This window comes from Oryzias latipes, chromosome 16 (genome assembly GCF_053564925.1).
Source record: "Oryzias latipes strain Hd-rR chromosome 16, Olatipes_Hd-rR_3.1".
NCBI classification, from domain to species: domain Eukaryota; kingdom Metazoa; phylum Chordata; class Actinopteri; order Beloniformes; family Adrianichthyidae; genus Oryzias; species Oryzias latipes.
In genome coordinates this window covers 5,517,271-5,544,923 of record NC_136252.1, presented here as the reverse complement: position 1 = coordinate 5,544,923, position 27,653 = coordinate 5,517,271, and the positions used below count along the sequence as shown (strand labels likewise).

Sequence of the window (27,653 nt, the reverse complement as noted above, 5' to 3'; positions counted from 1 at the left end):
CCGTGATGCTTCAACAGACACCAATTCTATTCAGGGCTGGAGCAAAAAGCCACTGGGTACTGTCAACATACTGGGCTGGAGGTTTAACTTCAAACTGAAACCAGCTAGGGTTAAAACAATAAAGTGGCTTTGGCCTGACACTGGCACAGCTGGACCGTAGACCAGTTAGGAAAAAAAAGACACAGTAAAACCAGAAAGATAATGATGCGCTCAACAAACAGCACAAGATGAGTTTTTGTTGAGTTGAAGTGGTTCACCTCACCTAAGTCCACACTGTGTTAAAAATAAAATTTGATTCTGGTTGAACGCCCATTACATGGACGATTCGATTGCGTAGTGTATTTATTAAATGCCAAAACAACATTGCAATGACTTGGTCCTGAATACGAGCAAACACAAATGTTCTTTAGAAGCTACAAAGCTGAACCAGGTTATTAACTCTTTAACACCATAGCTTTAGCTCCTGCATTGACGTTCCTTGAACCATTGTAACATTTCAACCCTTGACGCAATTTACGTAATTCCAACTGAGTCTGAAGCTGAAAAAACAGCTTTGCACTGACATGCAACACTTTAGTAGTGAAGTGTTTACTCAATCAACGTAAATCAGGTGATTCTGACATGGAGAAAAACACCTTTTCACAGACGTGCAACACTTGACGCCATGCAACACTTCTGTTGACGCCAGAATCTGTTGGAATTACGTTGATTGCGTCAAGGGTTGAAATGTTACAATGGTTCAAGGAACGTCAATGCAAAAGGTTGAAAACTTGTGGTAGTTCAAAGAGGACGTGTTATTTTGCTGTTGCCAGTGACAGCTCCGGTGTTTAAGAGTTATTACATAAGACCAACACTAATCCAACAGTAGCTCTTTGTGAGAGGAGAGGATTAAGAGTGAGTTCATCAGACTATAGAAGTGTAAATTATGAAATAGTCTACCTGCAGTGCTGATCTAAAATTCATTTAGCATTGAAATCAAATTGTATGTGCTGATTGTGCAAGTGAGACCAACACAACAAAGATCTGTGACTTGTGACAAATGCTGGTTGTGGAACAGGATTTAGTCCTAGATCACAGTCTGACCAGAAGAAGGTGCCAGCTTACAATGGCTGTACACAGTTCTTCAACACATCACAGAAGCTCCTGTTCGATAAATACATTACTGTTAAAACGGCTAAATGTTTAGTTGTCTCAGACAACAAAGGAAGTTTAACATTAATGATTTGACAACATTAAAAAGATGCCTGTTTTAATCAAAGAAAAAAAGGAAAATAGAAACAGAAGCAATGACTCCATTAGGGAACTGGACTGAGTGTTCCCTCTCCACATGGCAGTGTCCGTATTGTGGAATTGACTTTGTTTCGCTGGAGCCAGAAGTAAGGCATTTTCTGTGGGTGACTTCACACTCGCGTCCAGTTCTCTAATACGGTCAATGAACAGAACTCAGAAAGACAACTACAGAAAAAAAGCCATGTATCAAGGAGGAGTGACTCTAAAAGAACAAATATTACCATTTGTGATGCTACAACATGTATCAAATAAACTGACGTGTCATCCGATGATTTTAGTCTAGAATAGTCCTTTTTGCAAAGGTAAGATGTCCACTTGAGATTTGCCATCTAATCAATGAGCACTAACTAAATCCTAGTCTTTTATTTATGAAAACAATTTTTAAGCTTTAAAAATCTTAAGATGATAACTCACTATTATCTTTCATCCATATTACCCTAAATACTATAGTATTTTATAAATAAAAAAAACACATTGGATGTACATAGTAAATATAATACACATATAAAATTAGTTTATTTTATTTCACTTTTGATAAGGTCTTCTCATCTTAAGTTATTTCAATTTATTGAAGCTTTTCCTTTTACTTGGGTTTAAAAACTTTAAATTTACATTTAAAATGTATTTTCTGTTTTGTTTTTAAACAAATTTTGTTGTTGTTTCGTAAAATGTATTTAATGTGTACTTAAAAGTCAGTCACTTTAATACCCAAGTTTGATAACCATTACAAATTAGTTTACATAGTTTACTATACATTTTTAATTTTTAAAGATTTATTATTGCAAAAAATGAGGAAAAAAAACATAAAACAAACTTGTAATTAAACGTTGTCTCTCTTACTGCAGTTCAGTTACTTTTTTATTGAAATCAATAATAAAGGAATAAAGATCTATTTTAGCTAGCTTTAAGCACACAAATTCAAAGTGGAAACATAATTCACTCCTAAATGTATTCAAAACAAACTGAACTGCATCTGTTTTCTCTTACAGGGCTTCAGTAGTTAATCATCCTCTTGATTGCTTCAAAGCACTTCCACTTGTCTGGGATGTAGAAGGGTTCAAAGATGTGAGGGAAAGGGGTGTCGTAACCACACACTCGACTTATGGGAGCCTCCAGGTTGAGGAAGCACTCCTCCTAAGGAGACAGGAAAAAAACAATGAACATCATTATATGTTATACATTATTATATATAATGTACCATTTAAATAGATGAGTTTGGTCAGTTATGCTTATCGCAGAAACACTATGTGAGACAGAATGTAAAAAAACAAGAATCCAGGAAATCACATTGAATCATTGTAGAGATTTTTTTTGTGTATTGGTGCAACAAAAAAAAATATTTAAGTTCCTACAAACAATCAAGAATTCCATCCCTGATGAGAATTACGGAAAACCATTGATCTATTGCATTGACAACAAGGGTTACATTACAAATCACTTTAAGAATAGATTCTTTAAAATTCATACACTGTGATTTCCTGTACGGCTGGCTGTTAGCATTAGCCGTCGTATGGGAAATTTAATTAAAATATTAATAATACTGGATTGGATTTATCTGCGCTTTTCCAGACGCTCAAAGCGCTTACAGTGTGTCAATTATTCATTCACTCCTCATTCATGCTTGGTGATGATAAATACTGATGGAGCCACAGCTTCCCCGGGACAGACTGACAGAGGTGTGGCTGGCCGTTCGCGCCTATGGCCCTTCTGACCATCATCAGGATATTCATCCGTATTTACACACCAGTGCAGCCACACTGGAGGCGGGGAGGGGGCGTGTCTTGCCTAAGGACACAATGAAAGTTGACGGCCTGCTCACCCACCTGAGCCAATGGTGCCCATTATACATTAGCATCGAGCTATCGGATTTCGGGTCAACTGCTGTTATTGTTAAAATTCCACTGTAGATGTATCAGAGTATATTAGTAATGTTCCATTAACCTTCTGATTGTATTTTGTAAAGTTTCTAGCAGTTTTACCGTTGTACAACATGATTGTTTTAAGACTTGATCTCGCCAAATCTCACGAGAATAGCGTTAGGTCACCGGAAAAGGAAAGGCATAAAAGATTGATCTCTTTTTATGAACAATTATTGATCTTTTTAGCCTTGGATCAATTCAGATCGATTATTGATTTGATCAACCCAGCCCTAATTTCCTGGAATCCTTTTTTTTTTTTAATTTTATCTTTCACAGTAGAAGTTTACATACAATGAGCATTATAGACCTCTTTCTTTTTTGTAGACAGGCCAACTTGCAAATCTGTGACTGACAAATACTTTTTTTGCCCAATGTAAATGCTAGTTTAGAGTTAGGAACTAAATCTGAACCACTTGTTTCCTTTTTTGACCACAGAGGCACCAACGCTGAGTCAGACCAAATAACAATGTGAGTAAAACTGCACCCAACTTTTAATCGTATCTGTACAAGGCAGACAGGACAAAATAAATAAATCTACTGCTATTTAAGAAGTTTTGGAAAGTCTACACTCTGCTGTTGTTTTTTCAAGGAATAAATGAAAAGCTCTTATCAAACCCAAACATCAGAATAACCTTTGCTATGAGAATAATTTACATGATCTGCTTCCGACAGCATATCGAGCAATCCTAAGAATATGGGTTAAAATTAGGTTTAAAGTCATTTACTTGGGTCCTTTTTGAGTTTCTTGTGGAGTTTATGAATTGCTTACATTTTCCAACTCTAATCGGTTACACTTTTCATCATCTAAAATAAAAGAACCTAACAACCCGATGGTCCTTGGTTCAAAGACTGCCCTCTTAACTGTTGTCCAGTTCTTTTCAGAAGATAAAGACTATCTCATTAATTTCTTGATAGGTATTTCTTGTAAATACCTATGTAATTAGACTGCTGATTGTCTGTAGGGCTTCTCTTAATGAGAAACAGCTTGTAGCCTTTAGCATTTTGCCTTGCTGTAAACAAAAGTGGTAGCCCCACAACATGTCTTTCTCATCAGGGGATCCTCTAAACTCCCTTCAAGCACCAATATTTATATACCAGGGTTTCTTTTAAAGTACAAAATAATTGGATTTAACTGTGACTGCAGTGGCTATGTAGTTTTTGACAAGTAAATATAATTCAGTGTAGATCTCCAAACATAATGCAATCACAAGGATGCCCAACTTAGTGCATTTGTGTGCCAGCCCCTTTGGATAAATGTAGAGGGTTGGGTCTGGATTGAATCTCTCTAACACTGCAATGTAGTGTTTGAAATTTCCTTCCCATCTTAAAAATAATGCAACATTTGCACAAAAGGATCTGCTCCTACATTGTGTTATACCTGCCATTAAGGAGAAAACCTCCTTTCCACATACATGCATAGACAAATTGCCCAGATTAGTTTAGACTTTAAGTCTAATACAAATTAAAGAAATAAAATCAGATTCCTGTTGATCAGTTGCTCTGTGGGCATCTATGCCAAATCTAAGTGGAGATCGCTTTGGCAACATTTCTAACAACATGAGTAGTAAGGTAACATCAGCAACCAAATTTAAATAAAACCTCAGCAGTTTCTACAGGCAGTCAAAGCTCCCTTTACACCGAATCTCTACGGATCAGCATGGTATCAATTCTTCTGTGCTTTTCGTGACCACACTGAAGCAGCTGAATGAAACTGATCACTGTTGTTGTTAGAATGAAAAAATGTGCCATTTTTTAGAGTTTTACACAGATTGAGCGTTATATTGAGTGATAAAAAACAATCAGATTTGTTTGTACCAGCTCTTTTGGTACAGCCCACATCACAGAGAACTTTTAATCTGAGGATACACTTAATGGTAGAAAGGTTCTGTAAAAGCCTCATGATAACATTTTCAAGCTGTGCAGGACTGTCCTTTAGGACACCAGCTTTCAGGCCATCTGGACATGTGGCTTTTCCACATATCCCAGCTTGTTATGAGGTCGGAGCCCAGAGGTCAGTCATGAAATAGTCCCCCTGGAGGAGACGTTACTAAAGACCTTGCATAGGCAGCTTTATAGTGTGGAAACTTGAGACCACGACCCTCTGATCACAAAACCATAGAATAAATTGCTATGGCATTCCAGAAGAAACCTGTCACAGATATTTGCTTTCCCGCCAACCTCTCACCCCCAGGCTTCACACCACTACGTATACGTTACGAGCGTCCTTATATCTGGAAATCTCTGGAAACATGTTGTGAGCTTAGGACTAGTTTGAGCCTGTTTTTCAGTTGAGATCCAGGCGGTTTGGCTTGAACGGTTACAGAATGTGATATTGGCACTTTCCCACTCCTGTCTCACTTGCAACCCCCAATCTGCGGGTGGTTTTGACGATCTCTCTTTTTTATTTTTGTGTGTGTGACACTGGAGATGCATTATCATTGGTGTGATCTCATGCCCCCGCTGGGTTGTATTTTTAAAGTCTTTGCTACTGTTGGACAAAACCTTTCACAATTACCATGTTAAAAGATTTTTATGCTGACATTTAAGTATGATAAATATAATGATGCATGTCCTCAAACTAAACAACGATTAGACTGAAATTTGAGTTGTGTGGCCTTCCACTGTCCAGTTGTGGTGGCAGACGGAATACTGTACTTTCCTCCCACTTCTAGTAAATTTAGAGGAGATTACAGATTTGATCCAGCCTAAAGAGCAAACTTGGTGAGACTGTCTGGCTGGATGTCTGCATGCAGAGATAGATTTTGAGGTTGTGATTCTGAGTGACATGAAATATCTCAGAGTTGCCTCCTCTACTGCTCAAGATCAACAGAAAAAAAATAAAACATAAAAGCATTGTATTGCTTTTGTGAATAATCATAACCTTTGATTTCTGAAACAAAATCTTAGTTATTGCTGAATTTGAGTAACTCATTTACAATTTGATTTAAAGCATATTCCTGTTTTTATTTATTTATTTGTTTTTTTATTTGTATCTTTTCAAAAGACTTAAGAATGCTTTCTTTAATTATAACTAGGCTTCACAGTCCAGGTAATAAAGGAACAGTTTGTCTTAAAACCATTATTTGCCTCTGAATTAAGTGCCATCTACACCACATACCTACCATAACAAAAATAAATCAAAATCACACCTAGACCCTGTTTTTCTTCAAAGGTTGTGCCTCAGCCTTAATTTTTAGATAAATCACAGAGATCGAAATTATATCAATGATATTTGGTCATGACTAATAAAAGTCTTTTTATGTGGAAAATAAAGCTATTGTCAGAGTCTGCCACGGTGTCTTGAAGAAAACCAGTTAATCGCACCAAAGTTTTAGATGATATCTCCAATTCATCAACCTTATTTAGTCTTAAATAATTTGGTGTAGTTGGTTTTATCTAAATTTGTATAACGGTACTTGTATTGCATTTATCATAACATACCATCACTGCTATAGAGATTTTAGAAGTCTCACCTGCCAGGCTTCACAAAAGAATGACGACTGAAGACTTTTTAGACTTTTTATGTATTTGTTTATGTTTATAGTTTTATGCCATATTTTGCAAAGTAAGCACATTATTCATCATAGCCTTTGTTGTATTTGCCATTACAAAAACCTTTCTCTAAGTTATTATTAAACCCTTATCTGTAATATCGTTTAGCTCATTGGAGAGCATTATAGAAGATGCCCTTGATCTTTATCAAACGGTTGGCACTTGTAAGATGTTTATGATGCTTTCATGTGCTTTTTAAGTACAGAGCACACCAAAAAAAAAAAAAACAGTGTTTTATTTGGTTTAACAAGCTCGTGAGAAATAGTCTTTTGTGCCACATATAGTTATTTGTTCATCATAATATATGGATAGACGTGCAGAGGTAAAGAGGTCGACCTATGATCAGAAGATCAGAGTTAGTTCCCTGCCTTGCCCGCCTATATGTCAATGTTTTCTTGGGCAACATAGAAGATCTAAATAAAAATTTAGTTGCTCAAAAACCTGCATTTTATTAGAGAGCCATTGCAAGAAAATTCAATTATTCCAATTCATTTCCAGGCCGTTGACTTTTGAAGAAAGATAAACTCATTCTTGTTAGGAGATAAGTTATTTAATTCAAACAGGTTTTCCCTCCAGGAGGTCCATGCATCCAAGTTCTATTTAAGCTCTATCCCTTTTTCGTTTTTCCTTCATTATTTGAAAAAAATAACAAAAATAAATAAATACAACAAGAAAGTCACACTGTGTTGGTATGTCTCTGGTTCTTCAATTACAGAAACAGTTGTAGTTTGTTTGTTTGTTTTTTAAACCATAAAAGGCTGATATTTCCTTACCTGGAGCGAATATACAGGACTACCTGAGGATGGTGAATGTTGCATTGTATATTATTTAATATTAGATTCTAGTGTTCATTCCATTAATAAAATATTCATTTTAAATGGTTTGATAACTAAATGTCTTCAATCTCAAGACCTATATTATTCTTCTGTAGACAGAATTCTGCCTTTAATAATATTCGGCATTAAAACATAAGCATGCAGATATTAACGTGGAACTCTGTTAACTCTGTGGAATCCTGTTAATTTGATTTCTTGTTCTTATCCATCTCTGCTGTACAGTTCTAAAGAATTTTTACAGTCAGATTTATGGACACGGATATATCATAGGCAAGGGGAAAGAATTTAATCACAAGTAGTATGAAGTATGAAGCCGACAACACAATTTTGTGCAGTCTAGACTTTTTTTTTATAACTTGTCCTGTCCAACCACTGTGCAAACAGATATGAGCTAAAGGCTTCTTGGGTTGGACAGATTATACAGTTAAAAAAGGGAGTTATGAATCTTCTGACACGCAAGGTGTATATTTGTATATCCCCTTTTGTGCTTGAGGCAAAACATTATTTATATTCATTATGTTTGTATTCCCTTTTTTGGTTGATCCGGACGGAAAAGAAGAAGAGAGAAGATGAGTGAGATGTTAGAGATGGGGGATAAGGGTACAAGAGAAAGGGAATAAAAGAAAAGGGAGGCCTGAAACTGTGAATTACCGTCCCTGCAGCTGCTCCTGTCTCATGTCACACAGAAGGAAAGGGGAGGGATAGTGGGCTCAGGCTGCGAGGTGGAACTTTTTCTTTCTCCTAGGGGGGGCCTTGCAAAAAATAATTGAGAAGCACTGCTCTAAAGCCCAAAGCGCTTTACATTCAAAGTCTTACTCACACATTCACACACAGATTCACACACTGGTGGCGGCTCCACTGCTGCCAACCTTCCACCTGAGGCAAGGTGGGGTTCAGTGTCTTGCCCAAGGACACTCCAACACATGGGCGGGCAAGGCGGGAATCAAACTGCAATTCTGATTAGAGGTCGACCGCCCTAACACTGCACCACGGCCGCCTCACTATATCCTGGTCCACTATATCATATATAGTGAATCGTGGTATAGTGAACCATGACATAGTGAGGGACCACTGTATTTGCAATGCACACGGCATTAGACAAAATCTGTCCAACACTGCTTTGTACGTTTCCTTAACTCTACCTAACCAGAGCAAATAGAGCAGGCTTTACAACTTGAAAGCCACTCCTTTGGGGCATTAAATTAAGGTTATTTCAGCTTTATTGCAAAACTGAACCTTTTATTGACTGAACCGCAGCAAACTAACAAGCATGGTGGCTTCGAAGTCCACCACCCACTCCAGACAGGAAAAGCCGAATAAAATTACCCACCCACACAAACACAGTTAGGGGAAGTACTGAAAATGTTACTTTAAAAAGGAATTGTTTATAATTGTTTATTACTTGATCCAAAAAGTAACTGTGTTTGTAACTAAATTACTCTATAGTAGAAGCTGCTAGTATAGGAAAAATAACTTTTTGCATTACTGTACAAAAAAATAGCTACTATATGTCAAAATTGAGATTTTTCTGATCAGTTTTTCAATTAAATTAAGTAAAGTAGAAATGTACTTGTATATAACCTTCAACATGTATTACAAAGTAAGTATTCTGTTCACAACAAAAGAAAACTAATAGCATTTAACTCTGTAACCCAACTTAAATCAAACTTAAAATATCAGAAACTGGTCTGGTAGGCATCTGTCCTTATTTTCTGGAAGTCAACAAAATCTTTTGAAGAAGTTCTTATATCTTCACCAAGAAAACCTTAAATTGACCTCCCCCTAATTTGCCATTTCTGCAGCTTTTTCCACCTGTCACTCAAGCTTGTGGCTTGTGACAAACAATGCTGATTCCGATAGACCACTATGAAACGTGACACTGCTCTTGGCCAATCAGAATGGGTCATCCTCTTGTTAACCCACACTGTTCTCCCTTCTGATAAGAGGACGCTTTATAGTAGGGGTTTAGGAAAAAAAACGATTTGCTGATATTTCCCGATATTTTATTTGGTGATGTTTGTATTGATTTAAAATGCTGTCAGCACAATATTTCATTAATTATTATTATTTATGAGTGTCCTTCAGCGTCTGACTCAGGCTTTCCACTTAAACACCCGGCCGCAAGTTGGCAGCACCGCACACTGAGCCTCTTTGAGCAGCTCGACACAGCACAAAACAACTACAAGATCTTAGCGAGAAGCAGCTTGTTTTGTTGTTACGAGGCATGCACTACTTAGTGTTTACTTAGAATGGGTACCAAACTAAAACTGTGCCATGTTGCTGCCAGTATCATAAAACACGAATTGCTCGGATAAGAACGAGTGAAGCAGTACAGTGGCTAATGCACGGAGCATCAGCCAAAATGCTATCGGCATAGCGGGCCAAAGTTCTGCAGAACCTCACAGCAATAGATTCTAGTTCAGTGACCTGATGAAAAAAAGGCCAACGTCGTGGCAATGAGCAGTGAAATACGCATTTACTTCAGCGTGTAAGAAAATGAAGATGCAGCGCTGCAGTGCAGACAGACATGTAAATAAAGTATTCTAGCCACATTAAAGCGCCCTCCTTCACCAAAACATGTTGCCTTATCAAACTTTATTGTTTTTGGAAATAATTTGTGCCCCCCCCCCCCCCCCCCCCCCCCCTCTTTTATCTTTGATCCACCATTCAAGCTCCTACACCGTTTAAAAGTACTGGAGAAGCTACTTAAGCAATGTTGAAAATGAACAGCACTCAATTTCCTTAGTCATACTTTTAGAACTTTCATGGTTAAGGCACATTCATTTATTTCACTATAATTTCCCGATACGTATCATGGGTATCGGGATATATCGTGTCGCCAAAATCTTGCCAATACACACCCCTACTTTATAGTTTGTTCAGTTTATTAAACTGATGCAACATTCAGCAATGGGGTTTCAAAAACAAAAACAGTAATTGGTATGAATGCCCCATTATTGAATAAATAATATTGCTAATGCTGTCACTCCACTATACACAGAAATCCAAACAAATTACTCACCTGTACTGTAGAGCTGATTTCAGCTGCAAATCCTCCCGTCACTGGCGCTTCATGGCTGACGAGCAATCGTCCAGTTTTTACCACAGACTGCAAAAAAAACAGACAAGAGGTCACAGATCTGTCGACATCCAGCCAAGTAGTTCTTTTAGACCCCACAAACATTTTATCCGAAATGTACAGTATTTAATATTCCCACTACATCCTCTATGATTACAACAATGTCATCACCATTACACCTATGGCTCACTAAATGACAAAGCAAAAAAGAAAAAAATCATTACAGCAAACAAAAAGATTTTAGAAGGCAAGGGAATAAAAGTTTGATCAATTACAATTGAATAGGACTGAAAACCTAAAATTTTTTAATATACATCATTAATTGGGATTTTTAAAGAAACTCTAAGAACCTTAGGTTTAGCACTACAATTAGCTTCAAGTTCGTTCACATTTTGGAACTGACAGGGATGACGAGCTTTCAACAAATATAAAATTATGCATTTCAGATTTTTTTCTAAAACCCACTGGTCTCAATTCTGTTTTTATACATTGTGCTCACTTTTACATAATAGATTTATTTACAGTTTATTCATGTAAATTATTCATCCTCACAAATACAAGTCAGCCATGGAGTGCTACAAAGCTCTGTACTCAGCTTCGAGCGGGCAGGAGAAAGAGAGCAGAGTGAACGCGCGGAGGGGGCGTGTCTGCAGCTGTGAACGCCGACCAGAGTCTGTTATGGGATGTCATGGGAAGTTCTTCTAAAAAAACAGTCAGTGGTAATCTTGTAGGGGACACATGAACGCCCCCAAAAAAGCCTTTTTTTTTTTCCTAGACTAAAACCACCCATTTCCACGTAAAATTAATTAAATTTGCGTCAAGACGCCCCTACTATCCTGTCAACTGTCTGCTATGATGACCGTATGTTGCGCTGTCTGTATAGAACACGCTGGAGGTGTGTGTGTGTGTGTGGGGGGGGGGGGGTGTTGCACACGGGGGAGAACAACTTCGAGCTGCGGAGTTGTGAACAGGTAGAGAGGCGGGGGCGGGGTTTAGACTCACCGCTTATGATTCCAGACCCGCAACAAACTAAAAGCTGCTTCCAAACAAAAAATAGTTCATATCTATAAAATTAATATAATTTAACTCTGGGTTGTTTGACAGATGGAAAATTCTATTCAAGGTTGTGGAAAATGGACAAAACATCAAAGGAAACATAACGCTCATAAATAATTAAAACAAATAATTAAATAAATATCCTGACTGCATTTTGACTCAATACAAGTATCGCCAATTGAACTTTTGAGATATACTTTCATTTCTGTGGTAAACTGATCCAAATGGCTCTTTGAGAGGTACAGGTTGCCGACCCCTGGTCTAGACCAAAGCTACGTCTGTTCTTTGCTACTTCAGCAAACTTTCTTTCCTTTTCCGCTTATGTTTTGTTAGTTTTTTTTTAATTGCAACTAAGTTTTTTTCCATGAATAAACTGGTCAAACATTTTTGATACATCACTTCTAACAGTAATATCATTAATACTGCTGTTGTCTGCATTGGTGTAAAATCCCAAATATCTATTTGAACTTAAAAGAATGTGCTATGGACGACTGACATGCTAAAGAAAATGTATTATCATTTTCAATTACTGCACATGCAGGCCACACACAAAGGAGTCTTACAACAATCACACTATAGGCTGCAACGAGTCTACATAGGTTAGACCTGGCTAGGTAAACATGTCATACTTAACGCCATCCCTCAAAGCCACAAACCAATCCAAACTGTCTCCGTAATGAAAATAGGCATCACATATGGTTTGGTAAATTAGGCCTGACATCCACACACAAACATGAGGTCTGGACAGTGGTATTTAAAGGCTTCATCCTCATGTTAACAGGCACATGTTTACATTGCTGAGGTCACAGCTTTGGCTGTCAAACTAACTGCCACTATCACTCACTACCAAATGAGTCAGCAAAGGGTCACTAATGGCAACATGCCTCGGCGCACACTGTAAACACTGTACTGTTGTCACAGTCCATTTAGAAGCATTCATAGAGTCCTTAATGCAACGCTGGAGTAGTAAAACTAAATATGCTGCCTGGGTCAATTCTGAGGCAACATATTTACCAAATCAACAGCATATGGGGTGACAAGGTTCATCCAAATTCACTGATTATGTGACACTATCTTCAGGAATGTAGAAGTTAATAACAACACTTGGAGACAATAACAATAGTTGGCAATCCGCAAAGCGAAGAGGAATCAAGCGGGGAGTTGAGAGATGGGCGATGTCTCGATATGACATGTTGCTGTTAGGTTTGCCTCAGAAGGATGACTTACACAGGTCGGATAAATAAACAGAGGAAAGAATCCTTCAGTCTAGCTCCCAAGTTGAACCCATTCTTCATCTTACACAAACATGTGCACAAAAGCTGTTAGCATCCAATTTATACTGCGACTCCAGCCATGCCCAGATTTCCAAGCTGGAGCTTTCCGTGATGAGGCACCCATCACTGACATGTTCGGAATGCATTCTTCACATGCTTGAACACAAAGGAACCAGAAACTAAATACAGAGGAGCTGTGCAAAACCTGGTACCAACTTTAAGCTACAACAAAGTTGAAAGTAGTATTGGGTACAGTAGGTAAAACAGCACTTTTTTTGATTTTACTCCATTTGCATCTAAACTGGGTAGTTTCTACTTGATGGTAGTGTTGAGTTTGCTCTGGCTTGTCAGGTCATGCCTTGTCTAGAATGAAGATTTGTCATGTTTTATTTAACTAATTGGTTTAAAAAACAATAATAAACTCATAAGATTCTAATTTAAATCAAATTAATTTCTGTGTCATAACGTGCCTGCTGTAAATTCAAACCCAAACCTCACCTATACAACCAATGCTTACCTCACCTGTTAAGTTTCAAACACAACTACAAGAGAAATAAAGACCCAAACAGAATACTGTTTCTGGCACCATCAGCAGACTGTGACAGCTTTCCAAATTCAACCAGTAATTATGGCAGCAGTCTTTAACTTAGATGCATCCGGCTGGTGGAGAGGCTTCCAAAAAACACAGGCTTGTTTTAATGGTTTAATCCCGTGTTTTGTTGTCAAGTGACCAATTCTTTTAATGCATATGACAGCCGCTTGTCATGTAAAATAAAACAAAAAAAGGCTGACATTCAAACCAGGGACAAAGCCAATAATGGTAATATGGATGGGAAAGCTGAAGAAGCACACTAGAATATGCAAGAAGATGATATGTTAGCGGCATCCAAGTAAAAGATTATATGGATTTAGCGAGTGAAGGAACAATAATCATCTTTTGAATCTTTTTCAGTATAGGCTTAAGAAGACATGTTGGCAGGGGATTTTTTATTCCAGTGTGTTAAAGTTGCACAACGTACATGTGAATGATCTGTTAACTACTGCAAACTTCCACAAATTACTTTACCATATCAAGTATTTCCCCAATAAATTTACCAAAAGCAAATTAGTAGAATTTTTCATTAGGATATTTTGTCATTTGACCCAAAATTGCAGGAAAAAAATTAAGCTTCTAATAAAAGCCCCTATTTGGATCCCTGGTAGACTTGTGTTATTTTAATGGTTGAAGGATATTGCAAACTTAAAAGGTGGGAATATGGCACATAATTTTCCATGTCTTTTAGAAACAACAAAATAAGTAAAAACGACCAAGTTGTTAGTTGTGTATTGTTTGCTATATTTATTAAGACATGTGCAAGTTGCTGGTCTTGAACTAACTCCAGATCCAATTAAGAGCTGCTAGTTGGTGGTGACTGATGGCAGTCAGGCTGAGAAACAACAGTATTGGCTACATCTTTACTATACAATGTACTGGAGGGCTGTTATTTGATCCCGAATTGCTTCACTGGCTGCAGTCAAAATGTCACGTTTACAGCAGTTCCCAAACACACCTTTAGATAATGAGCAGCGCAAGCTCGTCAAAAGCTTTTGGTGCTTAGATCTGTCTCTGCTTTTTTCAGGGTTCTACATACGTTGTTTTTATCTTCGCAACCCATTTTTTTGTCAAGGTACCGTACTTCAATGCATAACTCTGTGCATCACTCTTTTTCCTCCTGTTTTCACAATGTCCATCTTTTTTACTGTAGCCTTCATTCTTTTGTGACTTCACCTCTTGGAAACTGGTATGCAATAACCTGGCATGGCCTCAGAGGCTAAGTTCATTACTGGCAATGTGCCACCACTAGTGTAAAGTCACATACACAAACTGGGATGATATAAAGCCTTTCAAAAGCTCAAGTCTTCACATGTTACATATCATAGAATAACAGGCAAGTTAAAACATATTTTTGGTGTCTAAGCCACTTTTTTTTGTCCAATCAGGCTACTTTTAAAGTTCTTTTAAACTTTTGTAAGCAATTACAATATTCAACTTCTCGAGATAAGTGATATACTACTATTAAATTCGATTTTCACAAAAAAAAAATTTAAAAAAAGAAAACCTCTACATACAAAAAAAAGTTTTCTGCTTTAGAAAGTGAAATTCAGTCCATAAAAACAACAGTAGAAGTTAGTGTTCCATCGCTTAGCAAGATGAAATGACGGAAAGACATTGCCTATGTCAAAATTCATTAAGAATCATGTGAAACAGGTCTTGTAGCAGAATGAAGTATGGTGTCGTCTTTTCACTTGTGTGGTGACAGAGAGGCAAACCAGTTACTGGTGTTACTAATCAAATGCCATCATAAGAATAGGAGATGCACAATTGAATTCATTGCTATTGATGTAAACCAGAGGGACTCCACTGGAACAGCTCTGTCACAGGGAGGAAGCGAAAAAGTTGGAGGACATTAAGTCTTTAGGTTCAACAGTTCACAGCAATGGACGGTGTAGGAAAGAGGTGAAGAGACAAGTCCAAGCAGGTTGGAACAGCTGCACAAAGGATGGACAATGAAGATAAACGCAGGGAAGCCGATTGGGATGGTTTGGACACAATGAGAGGATAGACAGTGATAGTGATGGTAAAAGTATGCTGAAGTTGTAGCTACAAAGAGGCCAAGAGGACGACCAAAGAGGAGGTAAGTGGATGTACTGAAGAAAAAAAAACGAAGATGTAGAGGAGATGGTAAGATGGAAGCAGATCATTTGATGTGGCAACTCCCAAAGGTAGCAACCTAAAGACATAGCAGAAGAATTGGATTTTGCCTATATCTACTATGCAGATGATAGCAAATATGGTAACCAATACCAATTTACAATATATAAACCGTGACCTTTAATACCAGGTCAAATGAGTAAACTAAGAACCATTCTCCCAAAAACCTAAAGTTTTACTTTGGAAATGTCCAAAACATAAAATTGATTTTCACAAAACAAAAGGTCAAGTTAGTTCATATATTGACATTTGTGGCACAATTCATATGTCAGTCAATTTAAAGTGCTTGAGAAAATAAGAATAGCTAAATTGAAAAATCAAAAATTATGACCATAACAGCAATCACAAATATAATACAATCGCTATACAACAAGAACAAAGGAGAATACAGTAGGTGAATAACTTACAGCTGTCATACACTAAGTTATCCGAGAAAGTCTTTAGTATGGACCTGATCTTTGCAATTCAGAAAAACGAGTCCAAGTTTTAGCTGCATGTAACTGAAAAGCTGCTTCAATGTGTTTAGTTTTGACTTCAACAGAAGGTCTGTCCCTGAGCTTCTCACAGTTCCAGATAGTTCTCATAAGACAAAGTTTTAGAAATGTACTTTGGTGCTAAGCCATCCTTCATGTAAGATTGGAGTCTGGGCCAAAGATGATTATTTCAGTCTTGACTGTTTAGCCGTAGAAAGTTTTTTCTGCACCCACTCCATGATCTGATGGATGCAATGACGAAATGAAAATCAGGGTGTCGTCTGCAGTATGTGGTAAAATAAATTATTTCTGTGTAGTAGCATGTATTGAATTAAAAGGGTCACAGGATTAACCCTAAGGGAATCCCACATTTTGAAGCAAGTTGGTCTAAAAAATTGCTACCAATTTCAAAAAAATATTTCCTGTTTTTAAAATTAGAGCCACTCAAGGGCAGTGTCGGAGATGACTGTCAGTTCTTCTAATCTCTGTAGTAGGTGGTCACATGGTCGAGTGTATCAAAAAGAGCACTCATTTTTTGATGATGTGTATTTTTTATTTTATTTTGAACAAACTAGCTAGACTTCGATGATAAAAAGAAAACGTACTGTGCTAACGCTGAATATTTCCACAAACATCAACAGATGAGTTAATAGACGGTGACTTCTTGCTTTTCCCTGTGCCATGTCGTTAATCAAAACACGACAGTAACAGAATGTTTTGTTCAGTGAAGCTTAGTGCCGCCCCCAAGGTCTTGTTCTTGCCACTGGATGCACTTTGCTTTCCTGCTTCTGCCAACCCTGTAATTGCATGGCCTCTGAAGGATCCACATCATATGCCACATGTGTTCACCGAGACAAATGGGTCTGGGGCCTTGAAAAAGGGAGCAGAGGGGAAACTAAACAGTGAACTGTGCTGGGAAGGAAAACAAATACTTGCGCCAACTTTTCTGTTTTTTCTTTTTCTGTGTCAATTTTCTGTTTCATGACAGAAACAAGGCGAGTAAGATGCAGAGAGAAAGAAAAAGAAGGCACACATAAAATGGCTTTAACACTGAGAGAGTCAAACTATTACTTAGTGAAGCTAAAGGAAATAATGTTCTACAAAGATAACATAATGTTCTACAAAGATAACATTTAAGTCAAGTTCACTAAATTACTCCCTACAGCACACCCAGGCCCTCTCACACACACCACCTTTAGAAACTTTACCACTCTACAGGCTGGGTATCAATTTAACTTTGCACATCTAAGCTCTTTGTGAAGCTCCCGCAGGCTATAAGAGAAAATTGTAAGGCAGTAAAAATCAATAAACAATTTTTACAGGCCTATAAAAATCACATGTAAGATAACACAGCAATGCTTTTGGTAGTAGAAATGTCTAAACTATGTCTTGAAGGGGTGATTTGGAGTAGCATATGTGTATAAATATAGAGCTTTTGAAGTAAATAGAAAAAAAATTTGACAAAGAAAGTAAAATGGGTCAGAAGCATAGAGCAAGCAGTCTAAACACAGCAACAGGTAACAATGAATACCGCTTAGGGCGCTAAACAATCATTTAGTTCTTGAAGTTTATTGTATCCGAGTAATTGTTTGATTGTCTCACTAAAAAGCAAACCCCAAAAACATATCTAAACTGTTTTTATGGTGGGTGGATGTCCTAAATGTCTGGCCTCATGAGTTCGGACCTGATGTGTTTTCCATTTAGCCTCATTATTAGTCTTTTTTTTTTTCTTTTTTTTTAACTTGTCCTGTCCAACAGCTAGGCAGACAGATGAGAGCTGAGGGCCTCTTGGGTTGGACATATTTTACTTTAACAAGAGGGGTTATTAATCTTCAGACAAACCAAAGGTATGTCTGAATAAACCCCTTTTGTAATTGAGGCCAAACTTTATTAATTTCGAACATGTCTGAAAATCTTTGGTGTTGGACCGGACGGAAAAGGAAAGAGGGGAAGAAGAGAGAGGGACGTTAGAGAGAGGGGGGGTAGGGGGTGATAATAGGAGGGGAAGGGGGATAAGACCATGAAGCAGCATAAAGCAACAAGTTTACTGGTTGTTAATCATTATGGTAAGGTTTAAATGTAAAAAAAAACAAAAAAAGGGCGGAGCCTGTCCACACACACACTCAAATGTTATAAACACACCTGTTAGTTGCAAAAATGTCCACCTGTCGACATGTACACAAAACAGATAGTGTTCACACGCATACTTATGCCTTAAAACCAACTAGTGTGAAATATTTCAGTCATTCAGTCTGTTGAGCTAACACCTGTGCTCAGGTGAGTGTTTATGTTCTTCTAAAATGGATGGTGGAACGTGAAAAGAAGGAGGGAGAGTGCCCAGCCATCCCCGCCCCAAGACCCCCACCGCACCAGCAGCGGCAGCCGGAATCCCCCCAACGCCACACGGGAACCGGCAGGGAACAACCGCCGCCCGGGCGACCAAGCCCGCCACCCAGGCCAGGGCCAGCAGGGCCGCCGCAAGGCCCCCAGAGCCAGAGAGCAGGGAGGCACGGAGGGAAAGAGGGCGCCGCCCCAGCCCAACCAGGAGAGCAGCCCCCCCGCCGCGCCGGGAGAACCCAACGCAGGGCCCCGCCGGAGAAGGACGCCCACAGCCCCAGACGAGCACCCCACCACCACCCAGGAGTTCCGGGCATCCCCCCGCCCCAACCCCAGGTACGAGCCAGGACCCCCCAAGGGAGACCCACTCCGCACTCCAGGCAGCCATCCGCCCGGCCCACGGTTGGTCCAGGGAGGAGCGAGGCAGGGGCCCGCCGCCCCCGCCCAGGAGGGGGGAACCCCGGGGAAAAAAGAGGGCCCACAAGGGGTGTTGTAAATATGGCCCGACCAGGCTCGGCCACAGTTGGAAATTTGGCGGGGCCCAGCACTCAGGAGCAAGGACCAGAACCCACCCCCCAGGGACACGAACACCCCCGGCTCAGATGTAATGAGAACCCCCCCACCGCGCGGAGAGAGCACCGCCGGGCCCAGGAAGCCGGCACCCCGGGGACACAGCCGCCGTTGCAAAGGGGCCCGTACCCCCCACCAGGGAAGAGGCAGGGGACAGATGGTCCTAGGTCCCACCTTCCTTGCAAAATGTGTGTGCGTGTATGTGTGTTTGAGAGAGTGTGTGTGTGCATGTGTGTGTGTTTATGTTGGGATGTATATATTGAGGGGGGAGGGGTGTGTGTACTAAGGGGGGTGCGGTTAAAATTGGCGGGTAGGGCACTAAGGGGACATCTCCTGATTACTCACAGTGACGTCCCCTCACCCTCCCCCACCAAGGGGCCCTAAATTAGTCTTAAGGCTGAATCATTATCTGCTCAAGCTTTCAGCCAAAGGCCCTTTTGCTGAAGTGTTTTCTCTAATGAAATTCTAAGATGAGCATCAATAACTCACTTCTGGTGTGCTTTAGTGTTTGAAATACTACACTTGAAAGTTAAAGCCTTCACTTTTACCATTATTAAAATCTAACATCTAGCCAACACTGACTGTCCAGCAGTAATAGATTTGAAACTAACTGGTTTTCCTGCACGAAAGGTTGTTATTTTTCCATAAATTTAACACTGATAATACCTGGTTTAGACATCATTTTGTGTGACTGATCAAAGTGAATGACAAATGCAGCTTGGTGAGTCAAGAAACCTACCCACTTGAAGCACAAACGTGGTTAAAATTCAGAGTTTGCTTTTAGAACAGGTATGTCTTTTCAATTCTACTTTAAGTAAATAAGCCAGATTTAGAGACCTCATTTCCCCAATGAGTGAGACTGTGAAGAATTTGAGAAATCTGATGTGCCTCACTGGAATATGTGATATGCTACTACTGCCAAGGGGAGAATGGAAAAGTGGTCAGGAGACTCCCAGATAGGGACACTTGAGATGGCAAGTGGGACAGATTAGTACACTTAGAAAATATTTACAATCTAACCTCAAAAATTATCAATGACCGTAACTATTTTTTTGAAGAAGAAATACTAACAGACAAATTATTTCAAAAACTTTGAGTCGCCTCTAGGACGTCATTTCCTTTTTTTACAGATGTAAAAAGAACAGAAAACAGAATAAGCAGCTGAACCCATCTTGCATGAGTCATTTTCCACAAATATAATCACTAAAACCCAGCTGAAGTGTGACACATGAAACTGTAATGGCACACATAAAACAAACGATCTCCACTTTCCCCACTTTGCAGTGCTGGTTGGGTCCTTAGAGCTCCTATACTGTAATTACAAACTTGGATGGCTGGAACAACAGAACAGAGCCAGAATTTTAAGCCACTGTGCCAGTTTCATTACATTTTACTTCTTTTCCTTTGCGTTCCTATTGATAAATGTAAATACATTTTGACAAACTCTAATGAAAGCCAAAGGCTCATTTAAATTTAGCATTTATGACCTATATGTATACGGGAGCCGGTTTAGCTCGTGCACGTTTGCGGCGCCTTCCGTCCGTGAAACCCAGGTTCAACTCCGGGCTGCTCCCTGTTCCCTCATCTACTTCTGTGCCGGTCCCAAGCCCGGTTGCTCTGAGAGGGTTGCGTCAGGAAGGGCATCCGGCGTAAAACATTGCCAAGTTTACCATGCGATTCGTTCGCTGTGGCGACCCCTGATGGGAAAAGCCGAAAGAGAAACAACATGAAGTATATCTATACAATATTATCTAACCCACAACTCTACAATTACATTAGCATCTGACTATAATTTCTTTTCTTAAGGGACCTATTACATGCTTTTCTTAAGCCTTTGGCACAATAAAGAACAAATTTTAAATGAAATTTTAGTTATTTTTGTGCGCTCTTTTCCGACCCGGAAGTAAGACAACTTGATCTCTAAGGCACAAACTTTTGCTCCTTGTGGGTGCCGCCCATTTTATGACGTCAACCTAGAGTTGGCCTCTGCAGTGTGTCTGCATTTCGCCCACGAAAACAAGCAACATCCGAATTTTGCAAAGATGGATGTGCGTATTGTGCATATGAAATAAAATTGTTTTTCTGGATCACCGCTAGCTCCGCGGAGAAAGTGAGTGTGTGTGTGTGTGTGTGTTAGACTGGGGGCGGAGCTGGAAGAGCAGACTCTTCCTGTAAGGGGCTGTTCTCACTTATCCATGTCACAATGTGAGAACCCACTAATTTCCATGGATTGGGAGTGGCTGGTGCTCAGACCGCGGGTTTGTGCTTATTGGGTAAAAGTTTTTAATTAGGCAGAAGAGTAACAGACAAGTGCTATTAGGATTTTAACATTTGGATACCAAAAAAGTTTTTTCTTGTTTGTTTATGACTTTTATTATCTAAGGCCATTGATAGGAGATTGTGTCATGAGTTCTCACTTTAGATTCAAACACAGAGGGACCATGAGGAAGGTTTTAAGGTTTTAGGTTAAGTTTAGTGAGTAGGTGTCACTTTCTCATTATCAAGAAAAGTTGATAAAATGAGTCAAAGTAAAAGCTGAGTCAACAAATGTCCTATAAACCTGCTCTTCTCCTTCTGAATAAAAATGGTGAATGGCTTATACTTACCTTCCTTGAAGGCCCGAAGTCAGGGGTGCTCATTACGTCAACATGTGGGCTAAAATCTTTTAAATTAACCTTTATTTAACCAGGTAAGCAATAAAGAATGTGTACCTATTTACAATAATGACCTGGGAAATCACTGGTAGATTGTGGGCCATCAGAGATAAATGTAAAAAAAAAAACACAAAACAAAAAATAAATGTTTTTAAATCTCCCAACGAATCATCTTCATCCCTGAGAAGTATGTGACTTGGTTGACATGCAGAACAGCCAATCGAACATCCTCTGATGCATACGTCATTGCTATACGTGTTTAAATAGACCGAGTGCAAATTCTTTCTGCCATTGGAAAGGGTCTTCTTGCTGGCGGAGGACCACTCTGGCTCGCAGGAGTGTTTATTTAGGCCCGGGTCAACCCATGTGCCTCCTCGATGGGGAGCGAGACGGAGACCCAGCTGTCCTGCCACGAGGGATCCAAGCCCATTAAGACAGCAGTGCTGTCCTGAAGCATGCGCTCCTCGAGCGCTGCCCACAGACCAGGGGCCAACGTTCACTCCACAGTGGTTAAGCCCGCCGTGCTTTAGAAATGTCATGCTACCCTCTATTACACGGTTTATAGCAGAGCACGAAACATGATCGCCGCTACTTTCTGTTTTCATAATAAAACGTCTCATCTGTTATAATGATTTCTACTCATAAATAAGATTAATTCACAAGACAAAGCTATCTCCTCACAAAGATTTGTTTACTCTTACTGTGTAGTTTTTGAATTGCTAATACGTAAACATTGTATTTTAGACTGAAAATACTGCAAAAGTTGATTACTACTGAATGATTAGAACATAAACAGTATTTTATACTAGACACAAAATACTAAACAATACTACACAATATATACACACACACACGCACACACACACACACAAACACACACACACACTCTGGGCTGAAATGTTGATCCTACAACCCCAGTCTGTTGGCTGGACTGCATGACTGCAACTACGGCATTTGACCTATTTCAGTTTGCATGCAGAGGACGCCATTGTCACAGCACTCCACGCCACCATCTCAAACCTTGAACACCAGGGGAACTACGCTATACTGCTCTTCATTGACTTTAGCTCTGCTTTCAATACTATACTCCAAGCCAGACTGACAAAAAACTGCTGGACATTGGACTTCCCAAAAACATTTGCTGTTGGATCAGAAACTTCCTGTCTGACCGTGTCCAGAGAGTCAGAGTAGGTCCCCATCTCTCCACAGCTCTCAGCATCAACATTGGCTCACCACAAGGCTGTGTGCTCAGCCCCCTTCTGTACACCCTGTATACATATGACTCTGCCAGCATCCACCCAGATAACACTGTCATTAAGTTTGCAGACTAAACCGCCATGGTGGGCTCATCTCCAGTGGAAATGAGACAACATACAGGGATGAGGTCCACAAGCAGGTGGGGTGGTGTGAAAACAACAACTTGGTGCTCAACATCTCAGAGACCAAAGAAAAAATTATTGACCTCAGGAGGAAGAAGTCCAACCTTCAGCCCATCTACATTGATGGGGAATGTATGGAGAGGGTGCCCAGCTGCAAGTTCTTAGGAGTGCACATAGATGCAGACCTCCAATGGAACTCCAGCACCTCAAAGGCTGTGAAGAAGGCCCAACAGCACCTCCACTTCCTGAGGATTCTCAGGAAAACCCATCTGAAGAGGGAGCTGCTGACCGTCTTTTACCACTGCTCCATTGAAAGTGTGCTGACATATTGAATCTCCGTGTGGTTCTCCAGCTGCACCCCAGCACACAAAAAGGAACTGCAGAGGGTCTTAAACACTGCCCAAAAAAATCATTGGCCATCCCTTTCCCTCCGTGAAAGACCTCTACAACACTCGCTGTCTAAAGAGGGCATGCAGCATCTTGAGGGACTGCAGCCAGGACACCAGGTGTTTGAGCAGCTGCCCTCTGGGAGGAAATTCAGAGTGCTGAGAGTACGGACAAATAGACTAAGGGACAGTTTTTACAACCGGGCAATAACTTTAATCAACGCAAAACAATAACACCAGGTCATTTGTAAAAATATAAACTAGTTATTTCTTTTTTTTCTTCCCCTTTTTATTTATTTATTTATTATTATTCTTCTCTAATTGCAGTGATGTGGGACAGTATTCCAATTTCATTGTACTTTGTACGAAGTAACACTGTGCAATGAGAATAATGATGTATCTCAGCTTATCTGAAGGATTTTCTTTTTCCATTCATCTGGTGGCCACCTGCTGGTGGTCAAGAATTACAACTCAATGTGTTTGCTTGATAGATAAAGATCTTATATTTCAAAATGGAATGAAAGTAATCCTTGGTTCACATATTGAGGATCTAAAATGATCCATAAAATGAGCTTAGAAAGCTTTAAGTACTTAAGCAACAGAGACCGGTTACTAATGACTTTAAATTTAACATAAAATGTAGACTCACCTGCCACTTTTTGAGGCACACCCATACAACTGCTTGTTACAGTAAATTTCTAATCAGCCAACCGAGCATTGAAGGTGACTGAGGTGACTTTGAACGTGGCATGGTTGTTGGTGCCACACAGGCTAGTCTTTCAGCTAGTATTTCAGAAACTGATGATCTACTGGTATTTTTACGCACAACCATCTCAAGGGTTGGTAGCTCTGTATCTGCCAACACTGGGCTGCTTCCTCAATGTTCTTAAGATCCTTCGCACCCGACATCTTCCATGGAGATCTTCCATGGAGCCTCAGGTGGAGGGAGATCGTCAGTGATCTTGGATTTCTTCCATTTTCTAATTATGCATTTGTATAATTCTGCTGTAAACACAAAAGTAATGAAAACGTCTTTCAACTGCTGCCAGATGTGACATAATGATCCAAAACCGGTCTCATTATTGTCAGTGATTAGAAAAAAATGGCCAATTTTAATCAAATATCTTTACTGACAGATTCAAACAAAATAATTTGTCTGGATTTAAACAAGAAAAATGAAACAACTGGATTTTATTTTTTAACGTTGATCAGCAGGCCTCTTACATAAATTCTAAGATAGGGGTGTCGAATTATTGCTTAAATCGCAATTAATTAATTACTACGACGGAGTTTTAGGGCCACGGTGAGGAAAAAAAAATTCTGGCCAACGTGGCGAGATTAAAGTCGTCATGTCGAGAAAAAACTCGACACAAAGTTTTGAGAAAAAACTCGTCTTGTCGAGATAAAAGTCAAAATAAAGTTTCGAGATTAAAGTCGCAATGTTGTGCGAGAGAGAAAAAAACTTGTAAATTTACGAGATTATTGTGGAAGTGAGCATCATGCAGAGCAGCAGGTGAACGCCGTGCAGCAGTAGAGCAGACCGACTAAACTTTGTTGAACAGGTGAGCTGAATGTTTATTGATAACGTTCCAAATATCTGGAGGCTCATTTGATTGATTTACGATTCATTTAAGTTTTATTTATTGATGGTTGGTTTGCAGGATCACTGCAGCCCGATGAAGCCATCGGGTGTCCCTGCAGCTGTTTGCTTGAATCCTTTCTTCCTCCACCGAAGACCAGATCTCTATGTTTGTGTGACGTTTGTGTGTCTGAGGAGGAGGAGCACATTTTGCCTTTTTCAACGTTGTAATGCTAATATAACAGACTATTTTCATTCATCTTTGTTTTTTAATGATCAAATGGGTCGCTTCATCTGCAGGAGGGGGCGTATGTAACACTGTTTACTTCCGCATTGGTGATCGGATGACAGATTCATGACGTAATGTGACAGATGAACTTCAGGTTATGTGAATGAAAAGGAGAATAAAGGCTGCAGCGGTCCTCTACACCCAAACGTTTCTCTGAGCTCCTTATTTTACAGATGAAACTCCGCTTTACTGACACCGAACCCCGGAAAGACTGCTACACGGAAAGAAATCTGATTTTGAATCGCCAAAAGGTTCAGAATCTCTTTGTTTTAAACCTATAATCCGGAAATAAAGCTTCCCAAAAAGGCTCAACATATTTCATCTTCAAGCTAGGCTCCGATAAACAGACAACTTCGGTGTTTTCTCCTTTTTAATCTATGAATTTTTTCCCGTAAATTTACGAGTTTTTGGTGGCCATAAAACTCTGTCGTAAACTCTTAAATAAGCCACTAGCTCACTAACATTAGCCATAACACTGAATACTCCTGAAAGACTCAACTTCACTGCTCTCGCGCAACATTGCGACTTTAATCTCGAAACTTTATTTCGACTTTTATCTCGACACGACGAGTTTTTTCTCGAAACTTTGTGTCGAGTTTTTTCTCGTCATGACGAGATTAAAGTCGACATGACGACTTTAATCTCGTCATGTTGGCCAGAATTCTTTTTCCTCACCGTGGCCCTAAAACTCCGTCGTAAATTACAGACATAATAGCGTGGTTTTTTTAATTGTGTTAATGAAATTTTTACTATATAACTATTGTCGTGTTCTCAAATGTAAAAACCAAAGGTCCAACTGTTTACTTGCTGGAACGCTTTATTTGATCTCAGCTGAAAACGCCTCTTACTTAGCTTCCAGTGCACGTCTTGGTGTTTGTGTATCACTGTATACACACGCTGCGTTGTTGTTGTGACCTCGTCGAAGTGCGACTTTGTAGTTCTTCACAGAACTAACCCAAACAAGCCCACAGCGGCTCTGCTATATCTACGTACTGTCTATCTATTATCTGATTTTTGTTTCAGGAACTAATAAAGGAAAAACCCTTACCCCTTTAAAGTAGATACTCCAGATCACAAAAGTCTTACCACAAGGCTGTTTAAGGAAATTCATGTGACTATAGTCCACAGCTGTCTATCAGAAAAAATCACCTTGAACTTGGTGTTCAAATAAAAACACAGTGACTTCCTGTCCTGAGTACATTTGCTTTCATGTTATTTTTTCTAACTGAGTGAATAACAAACACAGTGGAGTGCTGTGTGTCCCGCCTGGCTGCCGGCTGCTTCCTCACGCCGTGTTTACCTGCCGTCTCTGACACAAGGTGCACTTTACAGCTTTCAGCAATAAGACAGAGCAAAGGCATAATAACGACAGCCTAATCTGTACAACATACAGTACACACATTAGACTTGCATCACTTCCAAGAAGCAGAACACATGCTGATGCACGTTACTTATTAATAACCCTTCTTTGCACCTCCTCCACCTCCATTAACCATCAAGGAAGTTCTGTCTTTGTTTGAGGTTGATATAATGCCACGCTAATCTCTAAAACTGAAGATGCTGGAGCAGTGGGCGGTGTCCTTGTGTGACTCCTCATGCATGTGTTGTTTAAGGTTGAGCAGGTTCAGCCAAACTGCTTGCATCACAATGAGGGCTCACATCCAGTCCGAGCTGCTGTCACTGATAATTTAGCAGAGGTGCAAGCCAAGATACATCTCCTTAGGGAGAAACGTTTGCACACGTTCACAAAAACAGTTGAAGAAATCTGTCACCAGACCTGATGAATTTGGAAAGACTAACACCGGGCCCTGAGCTCTCTGATGTCTTCTGTTTGCAGACCACATGTACGTAGACACACTGTTCTGCAAGGATACTCTCCTTTAAGTCACGCAGGCTTAATGCCTCAGACATCATCACCCTTCTTTTCATTTTTATGTTCACCTCTAGTAAAGGAAAAGCTTAATAAGATGTTGGGGTGAAAAAAATAACTTTCCTTCAATCAATCAAAGAAATATAGACTGGACAGTTAAAATCCAAATACTATTCAAAGGTAAACGGTTTATTTATATACAGTCCCTTGCGAAAGTATTCGGCGCCCTTGAACTTTTCAAACTTTTGCCCCATTTCAGGCTGCATAAAGATATAAAACTGTAATTTTTTGTGAAGAATCAACAACAAGTGGGACACAATCATGAAGTGGAATTACTTTTTTTGGATATTTCAAACTT

General features: G+C 39.6%; 1 protein-coding gene across 3 annotated transcripts in view; it reads right to left on the bottom strand.

Annotated features, from left to right (window-relative positions):
* Window positions 1-27,653, bottom strand: part of bckdhb (branched chain keto acid dehydrogenase E1 subunit beta) — a 137,494-nt gene that overhangs the window by 75,494 nt on the left and 34,347 nt on the right. For all 3 annotated transcript variants that reach the window (XM_023963898.2, XM_078932965.1, XM_004086627.4), the window contains exons 9-10: window positions 10,620-10,706; window positions 2,278-2,424 (exon numbers count right to left, since the gene is read on the bottom strand). In XM_023963898.2, coding sequence (XP_023819666.1) covers window positions 2,284-2,424; window positions 10,620-10,706 — 228 coding nt within the window. In that variant the 3' untranslated portion in view covers window positions 2,278-2,283. The remainder of the gene's footprint in view (window positions 1-2,277; window positions 2,425-10,619; window positions 10,707-27,653) is intronic.